Source organism: Oryza sativa, chromosome 8, assembly GCF_034140825.1.
Source record: "Oryza sativa Japonica Group chromosome 8, ASM3414082v1".
Classification (NCBI taxonomy): Eukaryota; Viridiplantae; Streptophyta; class Magnoliopsida; order Poales; family Poaceae; genus Oryza; species Oryza sativa.
This window is the reverse complement of record NC_089042.1, coordinates 9369115-9390480: the sequence shown is the minus strand read 5'-3', so window position 1 is coordinate 9390480 and position 21366 is coordinate 9369115. Positions and strand designations below refer to the sequence as shown.

At 38.4% G+C, this 21366-nt stretch overlaps 1 protein-coding gene across 1 annotated transcript; it reads right to left on the bottom strand.

The window, feature by feature from the left end:
- Nucleotides 1-485: 485 nt before the first annotated feature.
- Nucleotides 486-806, bottom strand: LOC136351524 (anthocyanidin 3-O-glucosyltransferase-like). The gene has a single exon (XM_066303707.1). It carries the CDS (start codon nt 804-806, stop codon nt 486-488), a length of 321 nt encoding a protein of 106 aa, XP_066159804.1.
- Nucleotides 807-21366: the final 20560 nt, after the last annotated feature.

Sequence of the window (21366 nt, the reverse complement as noted above, 5' to 3'; positions counted from 1 at the left end):
TTCCATGGAGTCTATTTTGCATCCCTCATGTCTTGCCCTTGGTCAAATCACATCCCTCAACCACAAAACCGGGTATAACACATCCTCCATCACCGAAAATAGGCGCAAATCAACTCCTCAGGTGCTTTTGTAAGTGGTTTTGTCCTACATGGTGTTTAGGTGGCATTTTAGATAGAAAAAAAAATAACAGTGGGCCGCACATGTCAGTCTCAATTTCTCCACCTCTACCCTTTTCTCTCTCTCTACCCCTCTCTTTGGTCTCCCTTTCTTCTCCGGGGGCTAGGACTGACGGCCGACGAAGCCCGCGAAAAGGAGGAGAGGGAGAGGTCGGGGGCGGCGGATCTGCCTTCCCATGCCCCCACACCTCGGTCTCCGCCTCCTATCCGTGACAGTGGAGCTTGGCCTCCGCCTCCTATCTCACCAAAAATATCCAAAATTTAAAAGCAAACAGTCAACAAAACAGTTTGAAGGCCAACATGATTGATTCACGATGCACAGATTATCTCGACAAGCCTGGCGAAGTTCTTCCTGCAGTTTCCATTTGGCTCGATAAACATCGTTGCCACCTTCGCCTGCAACTCCTGCGCCCGCGCCCTCATCCGGCACCCATCCTTCCCGCCAACAAGCGACACCACTACTGTAGCCACGCCGTCGCACGTCATCACCCTGTCGAACGCCATCCCGAACCCCCAAACGTGGGACACCAATAGCGCGTTCATCTTCTGGTTGCCGAAGAATGGGCGGCACACCATGGGTACGCCGCTTGACACGCCCTCCATCACCGACGCCCACCAGATGTGCGTCATGAGCGCGCCCACCGATGCGTGGCACAAAACACCTACCTACAGTGCCCACGGGACAACGAGCCCCACGGCGTGCTGCTTGGTCCTCCCTCAGGACCAGAGGAACGGCGCGGCGCTGGCCTCGAGCCCCGTGGCTAGCTCGCACAGCTCGTGGAGACGTATTCCCTTCACACATTAGTCAATTGATATTTTGTGATATTTTGCTAACTCACAGAGGAGACATGGCTGGCGCAGGACTGCCTCGAGGAGAAGCATGCTAGAGCCTAATCCATAGCAAAACCAGATAGGAGGCGGAGGTAGAGCTCCACCACCATGGATAAGAGGCAGAGGCCAAGGTGTGGGAGTGTAAGAAGGCGGATCCACCGCCCCTGACCTCTTCCTCTCCTCTTCGCCAGCCGTCAGTCCTGGACCCCGGAGAAGAAAGGGAGACTAGAGAGAGGGTAGAGGTGGAGAAAGTGAGACTGACATGTGGGGCCACTATCATGTTTTTATATTTTTTTTCTATGTAGAATGCCACCTAAGCACCACATAGGACAAAACCGCTTACAAAACTACCTGAGGAGTCGATTTGCACCGGGTTTCGGAGATGGGTGAGGCGTTATACCCGGTTTTGCGGTTGAGGGATGTGATTCGACCAAGGGCAAGAACATGAGGGAGGCAAAATAGACTTGTTTCTAAGAAATCCAAGTGAACGTACGGCCCAGTAAGTAAAAATTATGCGGCCCAATTGATATATCATACGTAGCATTGTTTAAGAATTAATAATGGTCCATTAGGCCCATGATAACAAGACAGTTTGTTTGGATGGGCTGAGCTCTGAAAAGTGTAAATAGTTTCTCTTTGATGCAGTTAAGTCATTCCTTTGTATTTCCTAATGGCAGGATATCGTCTTGTTTTAAATTAACTGAGATGGGATGAATCTCCGTTCTTCTCTGTTCTTTTTTGCTGGGAGTCGAATATATTTTCATACAGAGGCAATTACAACAGTTGTGCCTGCCTAATATGTTCGAGCAACATGTTTATCATTTGATACTATTATTCTATTTTTAAAATGATTAATCTCCAACTTATATTTTGGGGCAACCATTTTGGTCATGCCATTGTAAGTCCGTAAAGGAATTACTGCGGCATTGTAAAAGGGGTTAATTTGGTAAAATTTGACGACCTTTCAGATCAAATTAATCCTGGGCACTTGTCGGGGTTCCAACATTGACAAAAATCCAGGAAGCAAACCTGTCAGTCAAAACCAGCAATGATTAGCATAACCAAGTCCTTTCTTCTGTTTCTCTTTCTAACCAGAAGCAGGGGCAGCAGCCAAACAGTTCATAGTTTCATACTCCTCCTGCAACACAACAAGAGATTCTTGTCCAGTTTACAAGCAGACAAAATCTTTTTCAGCGTTGTACACACACAGAAAGAGATAGAGAGAGGATGGAGTCAGGTCAGGTCATGGACCATTTCCCAGTCATTAACTGAACAATTAATCAGGGGCCCTTGTCATATATGTGAGACTGGGATTACTAATTATTATTGTGGGGATGCCTCTCTCTGGGACCTTTTTGATGGGTCGCTTTGTGCATTCAATCCCCCCCCCCCCTCCCAGCTGCCCCAAATTGAAAGCATGCGATGGAGCTTAATTGAGGAGAAGATCACCATGCTGCATTGCTGATGATGATGCCCCTCCATCTGACGATGGTTTGCTCCTACCACTGTTTTCAAATACTCCTATATGACATTGTTGATTTTTTATATGACTTTTGACCAATTGTGTTGTTTACAAAGAATTACTATCTCCGTCTTAAAAGGGAGTTATGGTAATGCACCGATATTTTCAGAACCCCTTATATTGTAGGATAGATGTAGTATGCGAATACTATTTGTTACGTTGTCACTTGTTTTGTTATCAAAGATAGCATAACTTGTATTTTTCTTATGTACACTATATTCTTTGAATGAAAACAAATCGTTAAACATCATATCTAAAAGTGAACAACATTCGTATTTAAAAGTAAAGGGAGTATTGTCTTATATAATCTTTGAAATAGAACTTTGATCGCTAATTTTGTTATAAAACATTTGAAAACTGTAATATTGTATAATATCTTTCAAGGTAAATATGCATGTATGGATATCATATATCTATATACATATTTAATATTTAAACAGATAGTAATTAATGTTTAAAGTACTTATTTGAGATATCAAAAAGACATCTTTTCATGGTGAGAATACTGAGTAATCCTTAAGAGTGAGCGATATATAGACACGGACAGAAAGACAGATTAGGATGTACTGATGACATTGCAGCAGCACCAGAAACATTTAATTAAGCCAATGTCTTAATTTCTTTCGACTGTTAGATGGTATGTTACTGTATTAGTGATGATTAGTGATCAGCGTGTGGTGCAGGGCACAAATCTTGTGGTGGCCCACCGGCCTGTGGGTGTGGGGCCTAACCTAGCTCCGTGCATGTGTGAAAAATATCGATCGGCAGCTATTTTTCAGTTTCAGTTTCGGCAGCTAACTGGCTTTGTGCTTGTGGACAGAATGTAATAACCGGCCAGTGAAATGCCCCGTTCGAACGGGAATTTGATGACCATTTGAAAGAGACTTTTAGTTCAGATTTTTATCGTGTTGGATTTCACCGACATGATTCTCTATACTTAATACTATCTCCGTTTCAGGTTATAAGACGTTTTGACTTTGATCAAAGTCAAACTGCTTTAAGTTTAACTAAGTTTGTAGAAAAAAATAATAACATTTTCAACCGAAGACAAATTTATTATGAAAATATATTCAATTATTGATTTAATGAAACTAATTTGGTATTATAAATATTCTTATGCTTGCCTATAAACTTAATCAAACTTAAAGTAGTTTGACTTTGATCAAAGTCAAAATGTCTGATAACCTGAAATGGAGGGAGTAGATAACATATGTACAACCTCCTTTTTTTAATGTATTTTTTTGCGGGGTCCTTTTTTTAATTGTATAACACCGTTGACTTTTTTTTATTAACGTTTAAACATTTATATTATTTAGAATTTTTGTGCAAATATAAAAATACTTAAAGCATGCTTAAAGAACATTTAATGATAAATCAAGTCACAATAAAATAATTAATAATTACATAATTTTTTTTAATAAGACGAATGGTCAAATGTATTTTGAAAAATCAACGGCGTCGTACATTTAAAAAACGGGAAGTAGTCCATATATTTTGTTGAGAGTCAGTCTTTTGTCAAGAGACATAAATGTTCATACGACCGAAAGCGACGAGGTATCTTGACTTACGAAGAAGCTTCAACAAAGAGATGTAATACAAAACCTCACGTAGATCCATAGTTCTACTAGAGTGTGCAACATAACAATAAAGTATTTCTTCTTTTGAAAAACACTTAACCAATAAGCAGACAATAAGAGGGAGATTTTAGTGCAGTCCACCCTATGAGAACCTACAAATGATAAACCTAGTCTAGGAAACATATGAACTCCCAAAACAAGAACAACTTTTGCAGTCTATAACCATACAAAAGAAAAAAAAACTTTTTCAGTCTATATAACCTAGCTAGAATATATTTATTGTACAAATTAAAAAATGGAAAAAAACAAAAAAAAAGACTTTCTCCCAGGTAAGCTAGGACATGTACTAGCGACTTAATTAATGTCATTGATGTGAACATAGCGAAAACACACAAAAAGACCAATAGAAAAATCCAGTACGCTCTAATTATTGGCTCTACATGAGTTTCTTTCAAGTTGAAAGGGAAAAAAAATCAGCACTCCAATGGAAACACTCTTTTGCATTAATTTGTTGGCACTATTTTTGTGTGGAAAAAATGTCTGCTGGATGCAAAGGAAATTCTGTTGGCCCTAGGTGCAAGCTAGAGAGATATATGATATAACACACTAAGAACTCTCTGTTGGATGGCTCTCTCTATTTGGTAGCCACAACTGGATGTACAAATTTTCATGAAGGAATTTATATAGTGGAGGACCACAAGAGAAATGATCATCTCTGGTTGAGGGCTATCAAGCTGAATGTATGCACTTATGCCCCCCATGGCTGATGGCTTGCTTCTTCCTCAAATGTCACAAGTTACAAGCACTTCACTTAATTTTGTCCCCACCACTTTTCCTGTACCTTTTTTTGTGTGTGTGTGCATGAACCCACCATTTTCCTTGATGATTGGAAATAAGAAAGTATGGAACATTGAGGTTATGGAAAGGGCCAATCCTTTCCTTTGGTCCTCATTTATTCCATCTGAAAATTTGTCCAAGCCCCCTTGGGCAACGCAGGATAGCTGCAAAGCTCCCACTACTAATTCACATCTGAATATGTAAATGCATGGGCATGCAAACAAGTTTGCTGGCTGGCTGGCTTCAGGGCAACCCTCATCCATTCTTTAGATTATTCCAGCCCCTCAATTGGTTTTGGATCAACATGATTGTATAGCCACTAACTAGCCTTTTTGCTCATCTTTTCTGTGTGTATGATTGTACCTTAGCTTTTATTGTTCAATGTGGACATTTGAATCAACATCCACCAAGAAAATGACAAAGAAACATGTGTCTGGTCAAATTTCGTTTAGTGTCATCCTCGCATTTGTTTGGTTATTTCGTTCAGGTCCATTTTCGTGTCTTTAAAAATTATATGACACTTATGTCAACAATTGGTTAAGTAAACAAAAACTATGAATGTGGAGTGATGTGAACTAATTTATTAAATTAGGAAACCTATATTTTTTTAAAAAAATAATTGATGTGCAAGTAGAGATAGTTCATCAAACAATGCATCTAATGCTCCTTATGACGACAAATACTCCATCTATTTTCTAATATTTGACAATTTTACAAGCAATTGCTTTAATTTCACCATTACTGTCTTTTAAATTGTTTGGTTACCATGAACTGGATTCATTTGTTAATTTACCATGTAATTAATAAGCTTCAGTAATTTGGCATATTTTTGAACTTACAAGTTTATTTCAAAATAGGAGTGGTCAAATTAAAACAATGCCAAGTGAAAACTGTCAGGTATTATGAAACAAAGGAAGTATATGATGTTTTGGAATAGTATATTGCCAAACCTCAAAATCTTAAACCAGTTGTATATATATAATAAAATATTATGATTTGAGATGTGAAAATGACACTAGGTGGATTTATCATGATAAATACTTTAAGGTGGTTACTTTTTTTAATAATTCTTATAAATATATAATTAGAAAAAAAAGGATCAAATATGGCACGAGAGATTGTGTCGATGTCATAAAAGACAAGTAAAAATATATACAGAAAAAATGGCTTTCATTAAAAAGGAAAATTTTAAGCGGAATCATTTTCACTGAAAAATCTATTAAAATTGACATTATTTACCTGAACCTGACATTTTTACCTTCCAATCTTAGAATCAAAGCCTCACATCACTTGGCTCTATCTCAATTAATTGCCTTGATTATTTTCTTTTTATAAATGTCGTTATGCACTTTGATCAATAATACAATCAATATAACTCAATATAGGTCCTCACAATCCTCAATTAGAAATATCACTTTTGTAGTTAACAATTTGGTTTTGGATTGATAATCTTTCTTGATAATCTTTATGTGGTTAAAGTCATGCAGTGGTAGTTAACTGAAAAGACAATGGGTGCAAGAAAGTAGAAGGGGTGGAAGACAAAAGGAAGCTGCATCAAGACAAGATTTACCCTCCAAATCAACACATGTCATTGTAAATATCAACATAAACTTGTGTGTGCCAGATAATGATGCTTTCCTCCTCACTTTAGGACAACTTGCCATTACTTGTGATCACTTCTTCAGGTTCCTTTTAGACATAAAGTAGCTGATAAGGCACTTAAGTGGAACAAAATAAAAGCAGGCATTATGCCTGGTAACTGAATCTACATTTCTAATCTGTTTTCTTTTCCTTCTCATATTGAGATGAGTACACAGTAGTGCTGAAGTGCCACTACAAGTTGGTAGTACAACTTTTGGGGCCTTGGATGTGCATTTGTTTTCCACTGGTGAAAGAAGCTTTCTGAGGTATCCTAAAGGGACTTTATTATTAGGGAGCATGGCCATATTGTACTAGCTTTGCCAGCCAACCTTTTGGAAAGCACACTCCACTGCCCACTGGATGTTTCTTTCTACTCCACTGTTTATGGCCTTTTTGAGTGACACTTGAGACATTCCTGCCATGATTGATGCATCAAATTCCCAAGGAAAATTCTCCCAAAAAGCAGCTAGCTAGCACCCTCCCATCCACCCTCAAAAGTGTTTGGGTGGAGTCTTAAGTGCCAAAGGGGTGTTAATTGGGGATCCTGCCAAAGGCCTCTGCTTCCATTTGCATACTTTTTTTGCATATCAAAGATGGGATGACTTTTTGTTGTTGCTTCAAGCATGGCCTACAATTATAATAGAAAAGGAAGTATGCAGGCACATACATAACCGGTAATAATTGATTGGAGAGTTTACCTAGGAGTTAGGGCCTGTTTAGATCAATTTGCTGTGGCAAAAAAAGGCAAAAGTTTTGGTGACAAAAGATTTGGTATTGAAGTTTTGCTAGTTAGTGTTTAGCTGCATGGTAAAGTTTTGCCATTTTACTAGTAAAGACAGAGAGAGCACGGCTCCTAACGCATTTTTTGGCAAAATTTACTACTCTGGACTCCCAAATGACAAATACTAAATTGCCAACTTTTGCTACTAGTGTTTATATCCATTTTGGCAAAAAGTGCTCCAAAACAGCAAAACTTCTATTTTGGAGGACCTTAGCTTTTGTAAGGATCACATTTTCCTAAATTTGAAGCATATAAAAAAACACTGATATGTTCTACAAGATGGCAGGACAGAGAAGAATGCATTTCAATAGCCACTATTAGGAAATATTTTTTTTCTATTATTCTCCTGTTTTCTAGACAGATGGATGCAAGGTAACAATATTTTATTGGATAATTCTTTTTGTCATGAAAAATTTTGAGCTAATTTTGTCGGTACCATAGAAAAAAGTTTAGAAGTTGAAAATGCCATTGCATAAATAACATGATACCAAATATAATTGCTAGAAAATTTTCAATCCAAATGCTGCAAAATGGACATTTTGTCCTGACTCTCCTTTCTTCCCCTTTCCCTTTTATTTCTCTGTTATTTGGTGTTCCCACATGTCATTGTATCCCTTTTCTTCCTCTTTTCTCTTCCAACTGTTCTCCATGGCTCATGTGTCATCACAAAGAGACAAGTGGCATTGTCGATTTGTCTCCTTCATTGGCAAGAAACAAAGCACATAACAGAGAAGGGCATGTAATTGCGTTCTCGTGATGGCAGTACCTAAGATCGGGGCATAGGAGAGACAATCAGTCGGTAGGCTATTTACCGACCACCCAGCAAATTCATTTGTCAAATTTTGAATTCTGCGTGGTAATACACAGCATGTTGAAGCTGAACAGATTAAATTGTGGAAAAAATTGTAAAACATAGGAAAAATTATTGAAAATTGTGGATATCTCATAATTTTTTTTAGCATAACCTTTTCTATATTTTTGACATTTAAACAAAATAGGAGTCATACCCCAACCCAACTCTCTTGTTTTAATTGTTTTTCCACCTTTGGTGGAGCTCCAAAATATGAAGTAAACTTTGTCATTTTCACAAACTTGTTCACCGGATAGCAAGAGAAATTAGGTATAACAAGCACTCCCTCCGTTTCAGGTTATAAGACATTTTGACTTTAGTCAAAGTCAAACTGTTTCAAGTTTGACTAAGTTTATAGACAAATATAGTAATATTTATAATACTAAAATTAGTTTCATTAAATCAATAATTGAATATATTTTCATAATAAATTTGTCTTGGGTTAAAAATGTTACTATATTTGTCAAAACGTCTTAACTTTTTTCATAATAACTTTTTTTACAAACTTGGTCAAACTTAAAGCATTTTGACCTTGACCAAAGTCAAAACATATTATAACCTGAAACGGAGGGAGTAGGATTTTTTTTAAAATTTTTCCATCGTTTTCTTTTTCAAATTTGAATTCACACAACATTCATCAAACCCTACTGGTGGTTACTGTTGGGAAATAATCTCTCAGCTAAGCAAACCAAGAGAAAATCACACATTTTTGTTTCCACCCGTTAACCAGCATGATTAGCGAAATTAAAATGATGATTAAATTTCCTTAAACCCACATGCAATAATTGATAGCTAGCGCTACAAATGATTCCTTTTGGAGCAGCCCCCGATTCCCTCAGTGCAAAATAAAATGGGGGGGGGGGGGGGGGACCAGCCCTTGAGAAAGGTGATGATCTCTCTCACGGTTCCAATCTCCCTGACATCTCAAACCCTAATCCCTGATTCTTAGTTGCGTTGGAAGGGAATCGTAGTGTTGTCCCAGGACAGTGCAGGTGGAGGCCTGAAGAAAGCCGCCACATCGTTTGCACGACTACCTCCCCTACGCCGACGAACACTGGAGCGGTTCGAGGGACTGCTACGTCTATATCCACTCCGGCCATCGACAACCTTAGGGCAACTACGGTATCCATGGCTTCAAACAATTATCAGTGACCCTAACTATTCCGCATTAAGGTGATCATAAATGGCTAAGCACTCATGTCAATAGATCACACAATCTACAGTTACGCCTAACTTGCCCCCGCGGTAAACTCGATTCACAGCTACGGTGCAGTAACCGCCGTGGGGAAACACTGGAGACCATGACTGTAAAAAACAGAATGGTAGGATCATGGGGGATTCTATTGGTGGTAATTTTGTTGAAGTTTGAGCACAAAAGAGCTTCCATCATGGAGGATGAAAGATACATGAAGCTTAAGTAAATTGAAAATGGATGAACTATGGTGATTGGGTGGGTAATGCCTTGACTCATTCTACATGGGTCATCACAGCAGAGGGCCCCGGTGTAGGAATGGAAGTTTTTCATGGAACATGGAGTGGAACCAATGCACAGTTGCCTTATCCAGAAAGTTTAAGAGATACAATAGAAGTCCAAGGCTAGCTAGCATTGCCTTTGCTGCTCTTTTCACTCTCCTATTAATATGACAGAAATCGTGGATGTGGATGGAAAAGGCTACATGCCAATGCATGGTTTTCTCCATATTATTTTATTTTCGATAAAATTTGGTTCAATGTTCATCCTCTTTCGCATTTTTAAACATTGTTTTTTGATAGCACCCAACAGTTATTTTCTCAAATTCTTTTGACATAATAAATTATTTTTGGTGTTACTAATTATTTGGGAAGTGTATCTTTGTTTTTGCATGTGTTTTCTTCAAAAATATTCCTTGTTTCTATATTGATATATGAAAACAGATATCCAAAAACAAGAAATAGATTTACACATTTCTGAAGTCTCACATTGTTAATAGTTTTATTACTACGTAAAAGTTGATACCTGATGGTTGAATTGTTTCGATAGCTGGTGTCTACTCAAATATAAATGATGAAGTTCACTTGTAAAGTTCAAGAATAAATCAGTTGCCGACAAGACATAGTTGAACTAATGGCTACTAAAATGACAACACCATGCACTTTGTTTTTGTTTTTGTTTTATTAATAAAGTACAATGGGAGAATGACATGGTGAGAGAATCACCAACAAGGGCACAAGGGGAAGTAGTACCTTTTAGAGGAAACAGTCATGGGGCCTTGAATTTGGACAGATGAGGCAACCATGATCCTTTTAGGGGTTCAGAAATGGGGATCATAAAAAAATAATGCAATTGGAGCCCCTTTGATTTGTCAAAGTTCAGGAAAAGGGGAGATGTGATGAGTTCAGGGGCATACACTCCTGTGTAGTAATATTCAAAGCCAGCACTACCAACAGAGTTATGTGTAAAGAACTATGCTTATGTGTGCTAGTGCATTAGTTTGGCGTTTGGTCCTGGCCTTTCTGGTCTTTTTACTATTGTTGTTCTTTGCTTGGATCTCATGCAAGGTGCTAAATTAATGGTAAGTTAATAAAGGTTCGCACTTGGTGTCTACACAGTAGATAGCAGAACAAAAACTACTTAAGATTTTAGGTTAATCTTGGATATATGTCACAGCAGATGCTTTTAACATGGGAACAATGACAAAAATAAAACGCTAAAGCACAGGGCAAAGCTAGTTTTAATTTATGAAAAATTAAAGAGAACACCAGTGAGTGTGTGCTTTTTTTTTAAGTGTATCAATTCGACCCTCATACTAGTACATAATAATCCATTTGTCCAAAAAAAATAAACCTAGTGACGTATTCTAGTACAACGAATCTGGACAAACTATTCAAATTCGTTATACTATAATATAATTTTTTTGGGACGGAGTAGGTACAATTATAAATATTGAATGCTCACATGTGTGTACACTCCTACTAATGTGATTATTATCAGTGTCAAATCTACTCCCTCCGTCCCATTTAAAGTGTAATTGTGTATTTCTGTGCCCAATATTTGACCGTCCATCTTATTTGAATTTTTTCATGATTACTATTTTTATTGTTAGTAGATGATAAAACATAAATAATACTTTATGCGTGACTTTGTTTTTTTAATTTTCTCAAAAAATTTTCAAATAAGACGTATGGTCAAACGTTGGTCACGGAAATCCGCAAACTGTATTTAAAATGTGACGGAGGGAATATGATTTAAATCTCAATAACCTCAGTGCACAACCCCATACCTGGACATATCTGACCACACGCAAGTAACTTCCTGGCGTGTTCTCTGTTATATTCTTGTGTATGTGCGTGTTGTATAAATTCGCTATTCTCAATATATTTCTTTTGGAAAATATGTATGGCTCATTGACCTGTTTGAAATGGGTTATTCATCGTATTATTGCCACATACTTTTTATATTATTATAGGGATAAGTTAAAAAATAGAAATAAACAATACAAATAGCATAGAACAAGTGGTCTAATCAATATAGTAAAATATTTCTTTTAGAAAAGAACATATTTTTAGATGATTTGAGTAAATAATCAGCAGCAATAATCTGGTGAAGTAGTTGAAAAGAATACTGAGACTTATTCTTTTTTGTGCAGCTTTTGATTTTTATTATCATCAAAGCATGGAAAGGGAAATTTTAATACCAACCAGAGCAACCACTCGGTAGACAACAACTGGTCGTGTACCTGTATTCAGAAATACAAGGCATAGTTTGACTATATAAAAAGCAAAGTTTTGAATGCAAGTTTCTCTTTCAAAGGTTACACAATCAAAGGCATAAGAAAATAGTAATTTCCAACAATAATCCAATGGTATGTATTCTTATGCAAAACTTGAATATTATTGGAGTAGTTGTTCGTCAAAAATTAAAATTGACAGTCAAATTTTATTTCTCCACAATTAATATATAATTGGACATTCAAAATTGCATTGCTAGCTGCGTACGTACGGTCTAGCAAGCATCGGTTGTCTTTTCTTCAGAAATGATATAAGGGAGACAATAAACCGTACGTGCCGCTAGCAACACAATTCTGACTAATACAAATACAGTACGCAATTTTTCCACTCACTAATAATTATCCTAACCCCTGTTGAATTTTCAGCTCAACAACAGCCACGGCTTTGGCATATAAATAAAACAATATACATAATAAAACGACGCTATTTATTATCCCCAACTTGCACAACAACACAGTTACGTGTCAGATGCAGCATCGCAGAGATATTCTTTTTTTCTTCTCACGAAAGATTAATTAAAATCTTCCACTGGAAACTTAAAGAATATGCAAAATTAATATTGAATATGTACACCATGTTCGAAGATGATTTTCGGAATCTTCTTTAATTCAGTTTGGTGTGAAAACAATTAATAAGGATCACGCGATCTTTTGCATTGGTCGGTCATGAACATACAAATTTGTTTTTTTTTTCAAAATTAGTGGCTCGCTTGCAGTGAGATTTACGTACGCTCTCGCTGACTCGTATCCTCCTCGATTTGTTGCAATAAAAGTAATTGTGACATTGAAGAATAATTCAGTCGATCGATCAATCGATGTGATAACGAATTGTTGATCGATCGATTGATGAGCTGAATAAAGGTGATAGGGAGTACAGGCGTCTGTTTATCTTTTGGAATCGCTTTTTTTGTTTCGCTTTTTGTGTACTTATCAAGCCGAAAATTTGATGCATATATCTATTCTTAAATTATTGGATTTGTAAGAGCTGGTTTGTAGATAGAGTTTCCACGGTGGCAGTGACAGAGCCAATAATTGAAGAGTTCATTTGCTTCCGGGGGCTAATTGTAAGACATGTTTCCACTGAGGTCAAAGAATAGAAATAAGGCCCTGTTTAGATCCACCCGAAAATTTTACACTGTCACATCAAAGGTTTGAACATCTATATATAAAGTATTAAATATAAGCTAAAAATAACTAATTACACATATTGTGACTAACTTGTGAGATGAATCTTTTAAGCCTAATTGCTTCATGATTTGACAATGTGGTGCTACATTAAACATTTGCTAACGACGGATTAATTAGCTTAATAAATTTGTCTCGCAGTTTACTAACCGATTTAATTAGTTAATCTATTAGTGCATGAACACCCTATGCGACATCCTATATAATATCTAATGTGGCACGCCAAAACTTTACACCCCTAAATCTAAACACACCGTAATTACTAAAAGAAATTTGGGGCATAAAATAGTTGAATAAGACTAATTTGGGGCATAAAATTGCTAAACGAGTTGAATAGGACTAATTTCTAACTTAAAATGGACAGAGTAATTCAACTATGTTTTTCCACTAGATCTGTCGACAGATTCAGCTTTCACAGCGGAGGACGAGAGCTGTAAGTCATCGGTACGTATGGCGTTTAATCGTGTGAAGGGAAGAAAAAAAAAGAATTTCATCAAAACAAAAAGAAGGATGAAGAAGGAATATTAATAGCAAGTGGTCTGTGTCACTGTGTGTTCTGCAGCCGCCAGTTGAAAACAAAACACGATTCGGACAACACGACAAGGAACGGATCACACAGATACTAGTTCATTTGTTAAGCTAATTATAACGACCTTACAAGATATAAGGGCAAGGTGAAATGAAAAAAAGTTATGGCAAAACCATGCATACAAGGCTATTTTAAATCTTACGTTCCTCCGTCCCAAAATCAGTCACCACTTGATTCAAATTTATTTCAAAATAAGTGATCAATTTATCGTTTCTCATTCAAATTTCTTTTCACCTTACCTAAACTATCCTCCGACTCATAAACAACCCTTATATAATAAATAAAGGACATCTAAGTCGTTATTAACCTCCCAACATAATTGACTATAAGCGATAAAGTGGTCACTTATTTCAGAAAATAGAAAATATGTAGGATCGAATCACAAGAACTAAGCCTACCAGAGAGAGTGAATGGTTGGTATACCCAAAAACCGAAAACTTTTAGCGGAAATAAAAGTTACCCTCGAAATCAATGGAGATCGGTCTGACCGGAGTAGATTGACCGGTCTGACCGAGTGGATGCCGCTGGTCTGACCGGTGTTGAATCTCCGGTCTAGCCGCCGAGATCGCCTGCCGCGCCTGTTGCCGCCGCCAGTCTGACCACCGTGCTCCCGTCGGTCGGACCGCCTCGTGCCGCCGATCTGACCGCTGGTATATCGCCTGTTAGACCGCCGAAACCCGGTGAAACACAAATCGAAGAACTCTTAAAGTGGATGACGACTTTATTACTTCTCTCTGTGTTTACAAAGTGCACCAACAGCACTCCTTACAAAAATTTTGACTAAACTCGAAACCCTAACTCAAAACTCAACTCAATTACTCTCAAAAGCGATACCGGGAAGCCTCATGCTCCCCCTCTATTTATACCCGAGGTAGGCAGCCTAAAGCCACGAACCAAACTCATACTAGGAGTCCTATACACCTTAGGAAAACCCTCTAGTACAAGAAGAAACTTTACATAACCAATCGTACCAAATTTGTACTCCTTCCAAATTCGACTTCGCATCCCATACGCACACAATAACTCCATCGTATGCCATATGGAATCTCCATCAACCACGTGCATCAACTCTAGCCTTAGTATCCCGCATGATCTCTAACCACCACGGACGTCGTCTTATCCCTAAGCCGACTTCCGGTCCATCACCGCAAATACTCTCCCGAGACATCGAGTCACCTACACATGGAACAAACAAAGAAACCATATTCCGAGACCAAGCTATCTCCAACTTGACTCATTAGTAGCAAACAACAGTATTACATATGTATAGTATCCATCTAGAAGCCATAATCATGAAACAACCACGGATATCCAAACAAACAACCCGAAACCGAAACCGACACAGCGTCGGCCGGTCAGACCGCGGGCTGTGCCGGTCTGACCGCGTAATACATGCCCGGTCTGACCGGTCACATAAAATAATAGATCCTGCGATTCACCTGTAAATCCAATCATCTTCAAAACCATTTCGTGAGTAAATTCCAAATAACAAAACCAATAATCTCCAATGCCCAATTGTTCATCACAGAATAATAATAAAAACACCCCTAATACGTGACGCCGACAAGAGATCATAAGCAAAAACAATCAGAAAGTTGACATGAATAACGTGACTGTATATAGGCAAGTACAAGGTGCCAGGTGCCCGATTATCCTACAGGTCCTAAATTTTAGATTTCAGTCCAATGCGTTATAAGGCTGTGTTTAGATCTAAAGTTTGGATCCAAATTTCAGTCCTTTTTCATCACATCAATCTGTCATACACACACAACTTTTCAGTCACATCATCTCTAATTTCAATTAAAATCCAAATTTTGTGCTCAACTAAACACAGCCTAAGAGTAGGTACAATATCAGCAGGCTATAGTGTTGATTTTTGCCTAGTTGGAAGAGAGAGAATGGTAGGAGAGAGAGACGGCTGCACGCGGCTCCCCATGCTACAGGCCCAGCTCTTTTTTCCCTACATGTGTGTGACTTTGTGCATCCTTTGTGAGCACCCAATCAAATGATACTACTTGAGATTAAAAAAAATAAAAGTTGTGCATGAGAAATAGGTAGAGATAATTATAGAGCTCATTACTGTATTTATTTGCCTTTTTGAAACTAGCTATAACAGGATTATGTGTTATTTTTGGAGCCAATAGCGAGCTGTAATATTAACCTTGCTCTACCATGTTTGAGGATATTCTCATCCAGTTTTTTAAAGTTTCATTCATCCTTCTTCACTGATCTAACTTGAACGGGCTTCTTTTCTTGGGTTTGATAAGTGTCCTTGAAAATTATAGCCACCTCAAGTACTCGTAGCTTATGAAGATGATATGAACACATGTTCCAGATATTGAATATTTCATTTTTATACTTCATAAAGAAAATATAGAATCATTTTAATGATTTTTTTCTAAGTTTAAACCAGAGACAGCGTCAATTGATTTACTCTTTTGCTTAATAAAGTTTTCTAAATAGTGAGTCTCATTGTAATTAAGTTTAGGACTGGGGCCTCCAATTTGTAGCTACGGCAAATCACACATGAAGAAGGCATACATGCGGCCATCACACACATTCACACTATGTACTCACACACTATCGTGAGGACATGATGTTAAAATAGATGCCAATAATATTTTTTTATGTTACTAAATTTCAATTGAAAGTGCACTAACGTGTGTGCAATGTTAATATATAGACAAATGGATTTAAATCCTATATTATGTTAGCCCTCTTTAGAATAAGTTAAGATTTTGAAAAAAATAAAACATTTGGTGAGTACACTACTAGAAAACTCATTTTCGGCGTCGTAGGGGGTTCGATTTTCGCAGGCGGGCATGTAATTCGGAGCCAAAACCCCGCCGGCAAAAAATATACCCGGGGTGGAGGGGGCGGTCCGCCTGCGAAGATCGATCTTTGCAGACGGACCATATAAGCGGCGCCTGCGAAGATCGATCTTCGTAGGCGCAGACGTCGTGCGCCTGCGAAGATCGATCTTCCCAGGCGTCGCTTATATGGCCCGCCTGCAAAGATGCCCCTATATAGTCTTCTTCCTCCCCGAGCCCTGTTCATTCTCCCCGATATTTCTCTCCCCTAAAGTGACTTAAATATAGGGGGGCGGGAGGTTTTGAACTTCAAATCTTCGGGGGATTTTTCTACGGTGCTTAGATCTACTCATTTCCACACTAGGTATGCAATTTTTTAAGCTTTTAGACCTCAATTTGTGATGGATTTATGCATGCAAAATTGTGAAGGAAAAGCTCCACGTTTTTTAATTTAATTTCTGTTGATATGTTGATGTTAGATGTATGTGTAATACTTGATGCCTCTTGTTGTAGTGGTTTAATGTGGTAACATAAATTCTCAATTTTTTTTATTTTGCTATCACATCCACCTCCTAATTCTAGATCTAAATCTAGATCTTGTCATATATAGAGAGAATAAAATTTTTAATTTATATTTATTTGGTGCAATCAAAAAATAATTATATTAGTTTGTAATATGCCGATGATATGATTTTGTTAGATTTTCCTAATATACTAATTTAGCATGTCTATGTAAAAAAATTGAAATAAACTTTGTTTTTTTATTAATTTACAATTAACCTTTAGTTAATTAGTTTTGAATAGCGATAAGTTTTTTCAATAAACCCTACAAATTTGGTATTAATTGTGCAAATAATTTATGTTCATTTTTTTGAGATATGGAAAGTCGGGAATGGATGTATCATTTGCCGAGGTTTTTGTCCCCATATAGAAACGAAGTGTCTAAATTTATTGGTATTGCCAAGGCACACGCTGACAAGAACAATATGAGGAAGATAATTTGTCCATGTGCTGACTGTAAGAATGAAATAGCCTGGGACTTCGATGATGCTTTTAAAGTGAAGGAGCACTTAGTAACTCGTGGATTTATGGACAAATACGAAATATGGACACATCATGGCAAAGAACAAGTCGACGGGCCTGAAAATGTAGTACCGACACAAGTTGAAGACATGGTGCATGACGATGGTTCTGTTGAGGATAAAATCGACCTAGAGGAAATGTTATGTCATGCAGAACCCGAGGTGCTGATGGGGTCGGCTAGAGGTTTAAATAACTTTGAAGCTTTACAGAAGGCAGCTAAGGAAGTTTTGTACGATGAGTCGAAGGGCTGTGACAGCGAGTTCACAACACTACGGTCAGTTCTTGAACTTATGAGGTTAAAGGCGAGACATGGATGGTCTGATACCAGTTTCGATAGTCTGTTAGAACTTCTGCAGAAAATGCTCCCGAGGCCTAACTCACTACCATCCAGCACATATCAAGCGAAGAAACTCATGTCCCCTTTCACTTGGTGTGGAAAAGATTCATGCGTGCATTAATCACTGCATACTGTACAGGAAATAGTACGCTTCTTTAGATGAATAGCCAACATGCGGTGCTAGCCGGTACAAATCGAATAGCAATACTGGCCTAGAACCGTCTGACACAACTGAGGGAAGACAGAGAAAAATCCCGCAGCTTGTGATGTGGTACCTTCCTGTCAAAGACCGCATTAAACGGATATACTCAAACCCACGAGATGCGGTACTAATGCGCTGGCATGAAGAAGGGCGCAAGAAGGATGGGATGATTCGACACCCGGCAGATGCTCGTCAGTGGATAAACTTTGATGCTCAGTATAGAGAGTTTGCTAAACACCCATGGAACATTAGATTTGCCCTGAGTACTGATGGAGTTAACCCTTTTGGAGACATGAGCAGCTCACATAGTACTTGGCCAGTGCTTCTCACCATGTATAATCTTCCTACCTGGCTTTGTCAAAAGCGAAAATACGTACTACTCTGTATCCTCATACAGGGACCCCGTCAGCCTTGTATTGATATTGACATATTTCTTGAACCATTGTTGGAAGATATGGCTGATTTATGAAAAGAAGGATTGAAAGTGTAGGACGAGTACCGAAGGGAATACTTCACAGTGAAGGCCATCATCTTCGTGACCATTAACGATTATCCAACAATGTTTTCAGTTTCAGGTCAAATTAAAGGTAAAACAGGATGTGTGATCTGCTTGAATGGAACGTACTATAGGTATCTCCCGGGTTCCAACAAGCTTGTGTACATGCGGCACCGACGGTTCCTACTCACAAATCACAAGTACCGCAAGATGAAGGCGGAGTTCGATGGCACTGAAGAGACTAATCCTGCACCAAAGCCTACATCGGGGGAAAAAGTGTGTGCAATGACAAAGAAAATTGTTTGCGAGTTTGGAAAAGTGGCTAAGAAACCATCAAAGGGGACAAAGCGCAAGAAACCCGAGAAAACTACGAAACCAGGGGATAGTAAGAAGCAAGATGATAAACTCCCTCCCCCATACAAGAAGTATTCCATATTCTTTAAGTACCTCCCGTACTGGAAAGATCTAGAAGTTCGGCATGCCATAGACGTGATGCATCTAGAGAAGAATGTGTTTGACAACATAGTTGGAACATTGTTGGACATGCCGAAAAAGACTAAAGATGGTCTGCAATCAAGGATGGACCTAGTCGAGATGGGAACCAGGGAAGAGTTACACCCTCAAGAAGGAGAGAAGAATGGCAAAGTATATCTTCCACCGGCCTGTTTCACACTGACTCCTGAGGAGAAGAAGTCATTTTGCAAGTCACTCCGTGATGTCAGAGTGCCCATAGTTTTCTCATCAAACATCAGTCGACTAGTTTCCATGAAAGATTTGTCGGTATCTGGTTATAATTCACACGACTGTCATGTCTTGGTCACCATGTTTCTTGCAATTGCAATAAGGGCCATAAAACAGGAGCATTTAAAGGATGCTATCACAAGGTTGTGCTACTTTTTCAACGCAGTGTCACAGAAGGTCATTAGTCTTGAAGAGTTAGGAAATCTCCGTACATTCGCACATGAGAAACAGTGCCAACTTGAGATGTGTTTCCCTCCGTCATTTTTTGATATGATGGAGCACCTCATTGTTCACATAGTGCCGCAGATGGTTGCGCTTGGCCCATTGTACCTCCATCAAATGTGGTCATACGAGCGTTACATGGCGGTTTTGAAGGGTTACATCCAAAATCGTGCACATCCAGAGCGATCAATAGTTGAGGGTTATAGTACTGAAGAGGTTGTCGAGTACTGTATCGATTACCTCAAAGATGGATATGCAATTGGAGTACCTGTGCCCCAACATGAGGGCAGATTGAGTGGCAGGGGAACGATAGGAAAGAAGAGATTCGTCACCCATGATCACAAATCATTCCAAGAAGCTCACTTCAACGTCCTTTATCAGTTTGCTATTGTTGAGCCTTACACCGATCAATATATCGAACTAATACGAGCTAACAATAAGGGTCACACCACCGAGTGGATAATGAAAGAACACAAGTGACTCTTCATAGATTGGTTGCGAAACCTAGACTTACCTGAGGGACAAACTACCGATGAAATAACTATGAAGCGGTTGGCTTGTGGTCCATCAACTACAGTAAATTCTTGGCAGGGATATGACATTAATGGATACTCGTTTAGTACAAGGGCCCGAGATAATAACACCTATACACAAAACAGTGATGTCCGTGTGGAGGCAATTGATGAAGCCGGGGAAAAACAATCATACTTCGGGTTTATTGAAGAAATATGGGAAATCGACTATGGGCACACAATGCAATTCCCCATATTTAAGTGCCAGTGGGTAAAATACCCAAACGGGGTCAATGTTGATAAGTTCGGCCTTACTGTTGTTGACCTGGCGAGTGTGGGTAACAAGGATGACCCTTGGGTACTCGCCAATCGCGTGGCACAAGTGTTTTATGTGAAAGACCCTTCAAATTTGAAGAAAGATATAGTGCTACCCGGGAAACAAGAGATATTGGGAGTGGATGGGGTTGAAGATGTCGAAGATTACAATCAATACGATAGTATGCCACTTTATAGTCAGTTTGTACGGAAGATTAAGAATGTCGAGACATCTACTCAGAAGACCGTGAAGCCTTACATGCGCACGGACGGTGTGGGAAAAAATGTTAAAGGGTAATGATTGTTGTCGCATTTAAGCATCTAAGAAGTTAGTAGTTATGTAATGGTGGAATGTAAGGTGATGTGTGATCATATCGCAAATTGACGAACAATTGCACTCAACATTTTGCATATTAGTTTGTACTATTTTTTATGTGCATTTACCATTTGTAGGGTAACATTTACAGTTTTTTATATTTTAAAAGTTTTATTTAAAAGAGGCTTAAAAATTTAGCCCGAGCAATATTTTTATGTTCACTTACCACATAAAAAATTGCTACTATATGTTTTTTTAAAGTAGTAATATTAATGTTTCAAACATTGAAGTAATATTTACATTTGAAAAGTAGTAATCCTTAGGTTTGTCTATTTGTATGTACAATTACCATTTTTATTACAACTACTGTAGACAATTTGAAATCACAAAAATGAATTAAAAATTATGCCGAGTAGGGTTTACATCTTTGGAGGCGGACCGTCCACCTGCGAAGATCCTTTCCCTATATAAGGGCAAGACCACGGCGCCAAAATTTCTAAGTCCAGGCGGGAACCCTAGAAATTTTGGCGTAGTCAGGCTGCCAAATTTTTTCGCCGCCGCACGCCTCCGCCGTCC